Genomic DNA, 10,649 nt, shown 5'->3' on the forward strand with positions numbered 1-10,649 from the left:
AAAATGGGAGACGTCGCGTGTGGTGGTGGCAGCGAGAGTAGAAAAATTGAGATATTCGGCTCATGAACTCTTATCACGGAGCCAGGCCTACGTTGTCTTGTGACGCTTGATGGATATCTTTTACAAATTATTTTTTCACTCATCCTCAAAAAGTGAAGGATAATTAAGGTTTTTTGACATGTGATGTATGTATTTCGGTCATTCCAAAACTAAACCATGTGAGTCAGGTTTGTGCTAAATTGTGGAATTTCCCATATCAGAATTTGGGGAAATTTTAAGCAACGTAGAGAAGCCAAATGTCTCCATTAAATGTGAAGCATAGGTGTGATTTACGTACAGTCAATGGAACAAGTATTGGCAACACCCACACAAGCTAAATAAAATTGGCTATAACTTTGGCATGCATTATCAAATTAGCATGAAAATTTGTACGCATTTAGCAAATCTAATGTAGTGTTCGATTATAATCATGTTTCTGATTTAAATCTAGTAAACATAACACAATACTGATTTTTACCCCAACGAGTCAGATGCAAACCTGCAAAAAGTATTGGCAACATGTGGCCAAATTAATTACACAATTTTCGAAACAATTTTCTTAACCATCTTCCACATTTCGTTACGGTAAGTTAATTAGGTGACAAAATATGAGGTTAGCTACATTTTAAGTCTACAGTTGTGTTGTCTGGAGCCAAAATGGCGACACCAAACGAGCTGTATTTGGCGCGGCGAGAAATAATCATGTCTCTTGCACAAAAAAGCTTTACTATCGAAAAATCAATAAGAAAACATACTTTTCCATATTTACTTTTGAATACGTAGCAAAGAAATATAAAATGACAATCTCAGTTTCTACTTTTCCATGATGCGGAAGAAAAAAGTCATCTACGCCTAAAACCTAAGGATGCCTCAAGCAACGAACCACTAGAGAGCGGAAGATTTCAGCTTCCAAATCCATGTTAAATTGGAGTATCAACTGTAGGGTCAACATATCATACAATCTGGTGATCAATCAAAAATTATGCCTTGGGGTTTCAGGCTCCAGAAGCCCGACCGACGCGAGAGTCCCCAAAGCGAACCACCTCAATAAATCGGAATGGGCTAAATATCACTCTAAATATAGTTCCGATCAATGAAAAAGGGCCTACTGGTCCGACATAGGCATATTTTACTTATTCGGAGCTCATTAATTGGTTCAAGTCTGGCGGATGCAATAAAAGACTCAGAAATACTAAAACGTTCGTATGGCAGTTTAACACATAGGTGGATCGATTATGGTTTGGGGTTAAATGACTAGGAGGCGGCGTGTTTACCTGGTCATTATCGATAAAATTATGACCAGGAAGGTGTTGTCAATCATTCCAAACGATAATTTGAAATCATTTAACAAAAACCTGACCTAGGAAAAAATTTCATATTCCAAAAATGCAGTGACCCCAAACATGTAGCCAAATTAACGATGCAAGTTTTCGGAGACCGAAAAGGTTAAGATTCTTTCGTTGGCTGCACAGTCTCCTGATGTGATTCTGATTGTCCGGGTTGAGAAAAGAGAGACCGATGGGAAACCACTAGTCGAAAAACGAGCTTGTCAAAAGTTTAAAAGAAGTGTGGGCAGCCATTTAAAAAAACGTTATATAGGAACTTGTCGAATAAATTCCACAGCCTAGTTCTGCTCTTATTGTGTCGAGGGGAGGTGCCACGTAATACTAGAAGCACTTTGTCGCAGTAAAATTGGCGTTTCGTTGCTCTATGATTTTTTAAGTTAGAGGGTGCCAATACTTTTTGTGGGTTAATTTCACAAATTTTCCAGCAAATTATTTAAAAACTGCGTTAATCTAATTTTAATCAGTAAAACATGATTATAATCGAAAACTACATTAGATTTGCTAAATGCGTACAAATTTTCATGCTAATTTGATAATGCATGCCAAAGTTATAGCCAATTTTATTTAGCTTGTGTGGGTGTTGCCAATACTTGTTCCATTGACTGTAGGTATGATACTAGCCGCACACCTCAATTACTCGTAGATAACAAAATAAACTTGCAGCAAGAATCCTAATTTATTCAGTCTTCCCACTTTTAAGAGATTACACCGAAGGCGAGATACTTGGCAAAAAAGAATGTGGGAATTTGTAAATAATTGTCCAATTTGAACTGGTTATTTCATTCAGAAAAGAACAATGCCTAATTTGGAGTAGGGAATTGGGATGATGATGACGATGAGCAAAAATGAAATGGAAGTGCGAATATAGAAATATCCCATCTTTCCGTCGGTCGTGGCGTCATTCCACTTCCATGAAATATTTTTCGTTTTTGCGTCTATGTTAATTCAACGTATCTAGAAATATATATGTATGCTCCCATTCGTACTCTATATTCTCGATTTTCGTACTCTTTCATCGTAGAGAAGAAGACAATCTTCGTAGTTGACCATGAACAATGGATCATACAACATGCTTTCTAACTAGTTCGTAATAAAACACTTTTATAAAATCCATGATGAGAAAAGACTGAGATCACTGAGCTTTTCCATGATATTAATGTATGCATTTGCGTTCAGCGTTGCTGAGAAGAAGATGTGTTGTGGCATCATCACGGTTTGTTACTTGTCTCCAATAAATAGCCTGATCGCGTTGAGATGAGCTACAGAACTAGAAGCAAGTTCAAAGAGAACAGATCAAAAGAAATAAAAAAGACTAGTAGCTTTTGAAGAAATACATACTTTTTTTTACACAACATTAAACACAACGTTAAATAAAATAATTTTTTTAGCAATTTACAAGTAGTCGCATTTTTACATCAATCGTGAAAATGAATAGCTTCGAGATTCGCACCTGTCTCGTGATAATGTTCAGTGCGATACTGATTGTCACGGTATGTGCATATTAAGTAATTATTATTTATAAACAGGCCAATGATATAATTTAATTGTAATGCATTTCCAGACACGGGCCAGATTCATCTATCATCCAGATCCAACAATACATTGTCTTGAAGCTAAAGTTCCATGCAGTGGGCATCATTCGGAAGACTCGTGTAAAGAATATTGTCAAGCACAAGGCTTCATTGATGGAAGTTGTGATGCCACGTGCTGCCTTTGTTTCTCTGGCCATCCTGCAATGAGTGATGCATGTAAGTGCACCAAATTTGACAATTTATGCGCATATTATGTGTTTACTTATTATTTATTTATTGTTAGTGGCATCGATGGGACAGAGAATGAGACACCCCTTGATTCGGTCACGACCCAGAATGACCCTCGCACAACATATCCCATACTCCGTTCAAGATCAAATCTCTCACCCATCCGTTGGCCAAAATGTGGTCAGCAGTCCAAAAATAAAACGACAAAATGAAGAATTCAACGAAATCGAAACTGAAAAGACTGAAGGGGACAAACCAGAAAGCTCGATTTGTCTCACACCTGACTGCGTGAAAGCTGCGTACGGATTACTCGTCAATTTAAATGACGAAGTGGACCCGTGTGATGATTTCTACGAATTCGCGTGTGGTAGCTTTGAAAAGAATGTGATAATTCCTGACGATAAAGCGGAACTCACGCCGATTGGGGGTCTGACTGATAAGCTACACCTTCAAATTAGACAAATGATTGAAAACATTGGTGGAGAAAAAATCAGCCCTTCCGGTCGACTAGTCAAGAATCTCTACAGTTCTTGTGTTAATGGAGGTATGTGCATCATATGCAAATGAATTTTTTACTTTGTGAGGTAAAATGAGACGAATTATTAACAAGTTGATTGTTTTTTTTATAGAAATACGCGAAATCAAGGGAACAGAACCATTAAAATCGCTGTTGAAGAAGGTCGGTGGCTGGCCAGTGGTTGAAGGTAAACGTTGGACCCCATCCCCTACCTTCGAATGGACAGATTTGGTGCTGAAGTTGAGGAACGAAGGAATTGCAGGAGCATATCTGCTGGGAATTGGCGTTGGTCCTGATATCAAAAATCCTGGAAGGAGAATAATCAATGTTAGAAAAATGCATATGTAGAACAAAAGTCTTTGCTCTTATAATACGTTGATTTAATTTATAAGCCGTTGTTTTATTATTTTACTACAGATTGGTGAACCTCAATTGTCATTTGGAAGGGAACAAATGATAGATCCAGTCTTCATTAATGCATACCAAAAGTACCAATTAGATCTCTCAGTCTTATTGGGTGCAGACCCACGCGTGGTTGGGGCGGAAATGGGAGCTGTTTTCCAATTTGAAAAAAATTTGGCTAATGTATGTGCATTAAGGAAATGCAATAAATTCGCAAATATTATTATGTCGATAAATATTAATTATTTATTCTTTGCAAAAATCTAGATATCTCTCCCACGAGAAGCCACGAGAGCACACCCTTTAAAGTTTTACAATCCAATTAGCATCTCAGAGCTTCAGAAACGCTTCCCTCACGTGAATTGGCTACACTTTGTAAGATCATCTTTGCCGGATAATCTTGACGTTAAGGAAAACGAAGTCGTCATTCTCTCCGTGCCTCCACATTTGGTGAACTTACTTCGTCTCATTGAAATGACCGACCAAAGAACGCTGGTGAATTATTTAATGTGGAGGGCAGCCTCCTCCCTCATTCCTTATTTGGGAGAATCAGCCAACTTCCTCAAGGCCCATTTTAACGCCAGGGTCACCGGACAACATCAAAAGCCACCAAAGTGGGCCGAGTGTGTGGGTCTAGTCACAAGTACTTTGGCTCACGCCGTGGGGAAAATGTATGTCGAAAAACATTTCGATGAGAAATCAAGAGAAGAAGCAATCAAAATGTTTCACGACATTCATCAAAGCTTTAGCACCGTGCTTGATGAAGCAACATGGATGGATCCAGTCACAAAGTATGACTAAATTGCACTATTTTGTTACAATTTGTATCTATTTTTTGCCCGTAAAGTCTTAATATTAATACGTCGTTGTAATAAATAGGAGCAGGGCGCATGAAAAAGCGAGAGCCATGCGATCTTTCACCGGATATCCTGTGGAATTGCTGGATGAAAATGAATTAATCAAGTTATATGACGGGGTAAGTTGAGATCATAAGATAAATTGTATAGCTAAAATAAATAATAATGCATATTATTGATTGGCTTTAGTTGGAGCTAAGTGGCGACAATTTTTTCGAAAATGTGTTGAACATTACGAAGAGTGGGGTGAGGTACACGCTTGGAAAATTGAGAAAACCAATAGATCCCAATGAGTGGGTTGGACATGGAAAGCCGGCCGTCGTCAATGCCTTTTACAATCCAAGTCAAAATTTCATCACCTTCCCAGCAGGCATACTCCAGGGGCACTTCTTTTCGTACGATCGACCCCATTACATGAACTTTGCAGCGATTGGTTGGGTGTATGGGCATGAACTAATTCATGGATTTGATGATCAAGTATGTAGTTTCTAAAATGCTGTAGTAATTTCCATTAATGCGAAATTTTGTGTTATAATACGAATTTTGTAACATGTTTTATCGTTCTTATAGGGCAGTCGTTTTGATCTCCGAGGTGATCTCAAGGATTGGTGGCATCCAAACACGAAACAACGTTACCACGAAAAAACGGAATGCATCGTACAACAATACTCAAAGTACAGCTTTACTGACCTAGTCACAAATGTCACAACTCAGGTAAAATTACATATCCATGTTCCTTCTGCCATTTTCGCAGTTTTTGCAAACAATGTTTACAATATTGCGTCATTTAAATATTTGCAGCTGAATGGTCAGCTTTCTCAAGGGGAAAATATAGCTGACAACAACGGTGAGTTTCACTCATGTGACGAGACTTGTTCAAGCATGAGGAGTGAATGTTGACGATAATTGATAATTTGTTTATCTAGGAATTTTACTAGCATACAGAGGTTATCAAAAATGGGTGGAACGAAACTGGGCTGAGCAGGTAATTTATTATTCAGTGTCTAATTTATGACACTGACACTAAATTGAATTAATGAATAGAATTAATGATTGGGAATAATTTTTCGATTTGCAGAGACTTCCTGGACTTGAGAAATACTCGCCAAATCAAATGTTCTGGATAACTGCAGCGAATAATTGGTGTTCAAGTCACAGACCGGTAGCTTTTCGTCATAAAATGATGACTGGGGTACATCCACCGGGAAAATTTCGGGTGCTTGGATCATTTTCTAATTCTCATGAATTTTCAAAAGATTTCAAATGTCCAGTCGGAAGTCGTATGAACCCTGTGAAGAAGTGTAAAGTATGGTGAATATTTGCACCTCTCATGCATTTCAGATTTTCTATATTTTGTACCTTGTTTGTATCGAATAATGCAAGTGTTTATATGTAGATATACAAAAAAAACGTTAAAGAGAACAATAAAAATAGTGTTACTGACAGTATATATGATCGACAAATTGGATTTGCATACATACATAACAATAATTTCGCATTAATGGACACACTTCAAAATATTCTTGCAATTTAAATTATGTCGCCTGCAGTGCTCTTGAAAAATTTAACTTTGACAGTTACATATGTACGTCCAAGTAGGATGGCTGGATGGTGTACATTTAAATGTATAGGACATGCAGATATAGAGTACAATTCTATTTGATCTTGAATCAATATTTAAGCTCACTTAAGGCAGAGTTTTATATAGATTTAAAAATTTGCCAAGTTTTATTTATTTAAATAAGAGGACCATGAAAGTTTTTCTACTTTGGTTTTGTCTTTTAGTTTTTATCCCGGTTAAATTGTCAGGTTCTCTATTAATTCGTAAGAATATTCAAAATCCTAGTGTTTCGCTGCATTTTAAATACAAACGAATACTAATTGTTAATAGCACTGACGATGTAAAGATTGAGTTTAGTACGGAAGAAAGTACATCATTTTATAAAATTGAAAATGTTACCGATTTACTAAGATTAAGCCCATTGCCATTTCAAAAAGAATTGCTTCTGATCTTTGTTTCATCGCATCTAGAAGGATTATCATTAGTGAAAAATGTACGTCTTTTCTTAATTTTATCATATTAAGTACACATGTATTTCCACGTGTATTGCTATAAATATTTTATTCCAGCAACACAATATTCTTCGTCAGTTTGGAATAATATTCATCATATTTACGCCAAGGAAGTACAATCGAAGCGACATCATAAGCAGTATCATGGCGAGTCGAAAGTCCAGGGAATCTAATATCTGCAAAGAATGGTACCTTGGTTCACTAGATGATGGATATTTTGCATTCTACTGGAAAACAAAGTTTGGAAAATTACGGTTGCGGATTTATAAAATGTTTTGCATCAACAAAGTATTTATCGTGTTGAAAGTTTCAAAGAAAAATGCAGAATTCAACGAGAGAGAATCCACTTCAGAATTGTTTGAATTCATTAGCAGTTTTTATTATGAAATACACGCGAATGAACCAAATCTGAACATGCGACAAACCAAATTTCGAATTGTACTGGTTAGTATTTACTAGATACACTCGTAGAAATAATTTATGCTTTATTCCCTGCTTACTAATAATCTTATCAATCACATTATTTTAGCGGAACAAATTCGCCACTCCAATATATAAAAATATTATGCCAACTTGGTCCCTACCACTTTTTCTGGATTTACAGTTCATGTTGAATTTTACGTATATTTTCATACTTTAGAACAACCTATGTGTGTCGTATGTACGTCAAACAAATCAACATTTTGTCCATTTTTAGCTTTGATTTCTCATTCGTTAATAATACCGAGAATGAGCTAGATCTGGGAAATGGATTAGAAGCTGATTTTGCTGGATTTGGTCAAGCAATAATTCCTTCAAAGGCTACAAAGTATGGAATGTTAATGTCCATCGGATATGTGAGGTTGAACAATCAATATATTTACAAAATCATATATTTAAACGCAAACTTGTAAAATATAGCGGATCAATAACATTTTTCAAAATTTTAGTTTCGAGGCGTTTTTCCTTCGGAACGAAAAAACTCGCAAATCTCTAAATCTATACATTGAAAAATTTGGTGGACAACTTTGGACTTATTTTTCTGCTGTCTGGATTTCTTTACTTTTAACGTTACGCGTAATTAGGAAATGTAAAAGGATTCAGAAAATTCGAGAACCAAGCAAAGATCAGAAGCTAATAACGGAGGAACTGGGCTTATGGGCCGTGTCAGCGTTCTCAATGAGAAGTACATACATTCTCACAGCCAAATTAGATCCCTATTAAATATATACATATTTTTTTAAATAATTTGGTTCATTTTTTAGCTTGGCCAATTTCACCAACGAGCTTGTCGTACAGGGTCGTCTTTCTCTTCGGCGGAGTGTTTAGTTTGCTATTTTACTCTTTATATTCGTCACTCATTGTGTCCGCAATTACGTTCCCAATCTCGTTTGTTCATGGATTTCAGTATCTAATTGACGGAAAATATACGCTCACAGGATTTTACAAGAGCGAGCCAATCATGAATGTCCTCAAAGTAAAATATTTGTAATTCATATATTTCCGATAAAAATGTTGGTATACATTTACTCAAGTAGTGTTTCCCCACTTTATGCGTGTAGAACATTGTGACGACTTATAAAGTGCACTCAGACACGGTTGATGTCCACAATCAAACTTCTCAACTTTCTCCAAAGCACAACGAAAACGCGAAATCTACTGCCTTCATCTCTTATATTGATTCATTCTTGGAGATTTTTGAAGAAAAGGGAGAGATTTGTCAAATGTATGACCACGTGTTCATATCTCACGTGCCGACATGCATAATTATTCCTAAAGCATCATCCCTCAAGAAATTATTAAATCACAAGTATGTAAATATAATCATTGTAAAATTAATAATTTATAGCTTTGCTATTACATAATTAATGAGATTTTATTTTATTTTATCAGAATAATCAAAATCATGGAAAGAGGACTCATGCGACGGTACATTAAAGGTGACGAATCAAATATTTGGAATACTTTGTGCAATGACTCGACTCGAATCATCCTTGCAAATGCAATTACCCTACGAGATGCACTTTTGATCCTTATCGTATATTTGATAGGAACAATAATGAGTTTGACAATTATGCTGGGTGAGGTATATTACTTTAGCCGTACACTATTCAGGAAACGATCATAATCGATTTAATATTGATTAGCTAAATATGAAGCATATACAAATATACATCTATATGTGAAGTACAATTAATGTTAATAAAAAATTGATAAGTCACAATGAAAATGACCCAACGCATCTTTGTTTTATGCCCTATGTAAATACATGCATATGTATACGTATTATTACGTATGTATGTACATATACCTACATATACATATAGCATGTTGAAAATTTTCTGGCCATACATACCACGTTCAGTTCTTGTCCGATCATTACTGAACGCCGTGCTTGATAGTGCTTTCACCTCCAGATTACCACTTGCAACACTCATTTCTAGCAAATGCCGAACTTATATATAGTCGTTTCTAAAATGTAAAGAACTTTTCATGCAGAAATACATAGTAGTTAAAAATGAAAGGGCAAATTCAAATTTGCTTGCATATATTGTACATTTTGTTGTACGAATTACTTACTAAAAGAATATAGACTATTTTTTATTAAGCCTAAAAATTCCATTGTTCCATAATTGTCATACATACTTTCATGCAATTCACGTGCACATGAATCAATAGTTATAGAGTCGTTTGGTGTTAGTTAGTATGCTCATTGGACGATAGACGTTTGAGACAAGCTTAAACCAATATGCCGGATAATTGGTTTTTATTTATTCATACATTAAATCAACATGATTACTTGTGACTAGTATACACACATGATTATGATGATACATACTTGTCACATGCTGAACTTGACGCTTGTGGTAAACGTTATTGACTGAAATTAAAATGCAATGTCATATTGACATGTATATAAATATTTAGTTATCATTTTATGACATATATAATGATAAAAAGTAGCTTGATGTTTATCATTTAATGCAATATTTAAGTTTTATTACTCAGTCAGTGGTTGTGCATTCTTAATAACGTAAATTTTCCCCCTCGTCATATTCATTTCGATGCAACATATAATACCACACGATGTCCATCGAGAAAAATATGCCAAAATGATCCATATAACATGTTCACATGTTTTGTTTATAAAGTTAGAATAGTGTCTTTTTTAATACTGTTTATCAATAAAATAAATAACCAAGAAATTCACAAATCATAATCTTACCCCGCACCTATCATTACTTTAATAGAGAGGTAAAAGGTCCATGGGCAATATTATTTGACACTTTATCATTCTATACATGTTGCGACAAATGAATTGTTTCCAACACAAATTTTCATTTTTGAAGAAATTAAATTTTAATTATTATGTACTGACAAAATGGTGTGAGTGGACCGTTGCTAAGTTGGAGGATTGAGATGACCCCCTAGGTCAAATCCGGACCAAGTGATCTCACACCCTCCAGTGGGGTGTCAATCGATCGGTCTAGATAATACGATCAGTTTGGTATATTATAAAATTTTGTGAGATAAGAATTGGCTTCGAAATTCCTGAAAAACGTATATTTTGGAGATATTCTTCAAAATAAACATTTTAATTTTCGAAATAGTACACTCGAGATTTTTAGCTTAAAAAATCAAGCTAAAATTAGGATGATTTCATCCTCAGGAATTA

At 35.5% G+C, this 10,649-nt stretch overlaps 1 protein-coding gene across 1 annotated transcript; it reads left to right on the plus strand.

Annotated features, from left to right (window-relative positions):
- Nucleotides 1–2,634: 2,634 nt before the first annotated feature.
- On the plus strand, nt 2,635–6,371 carry LOC110845916 (neprilysin-2). Its single transcript, XM_022092470.2, has 12 exons — nt 2,635–2,875; nt 2,947–3,133; nt 3,201–3,689; nt 3,775–3,989; nt 4,080–4,247; nt 4,332–4,855; nt 4,944–5,040; nt 5,111–5,398; nt 5,492–5,635; nt 5,723–5,768; nt 5,848–5,906; nt 6,000–6,371. Exons 1-12 carry the CDS (start codon nt 2,813–2,815, stop codon nt 6,234–6,236), a joined length of 2,517 nt encoding a protein of 838 aa, XP_021948162.1. The 5' UTR covers nt 2,635–2,812; the 3' UTR covers nt 6,237–6,371.
- The last annotated feature ends 4,278 nt before the right edge of the window (nt 6,372–10,649 follow it).

The sequence above is a fragment of the Folsomia candida genome, unplaced genomic scaffold, assembly GCF_002217175.1.
Source record: "Folsomia candida strain VU population unplaced genomic scaffold, ASM221717v1 Fcan01_Sc003, whole genome shotgun sequence".
Lineage (NCBI taxonomy): Eukaryota > Metazoa > Arthropoda > Collembola > Entomobryomorpha > Isotomidae > Folsomia > Folsomia candida.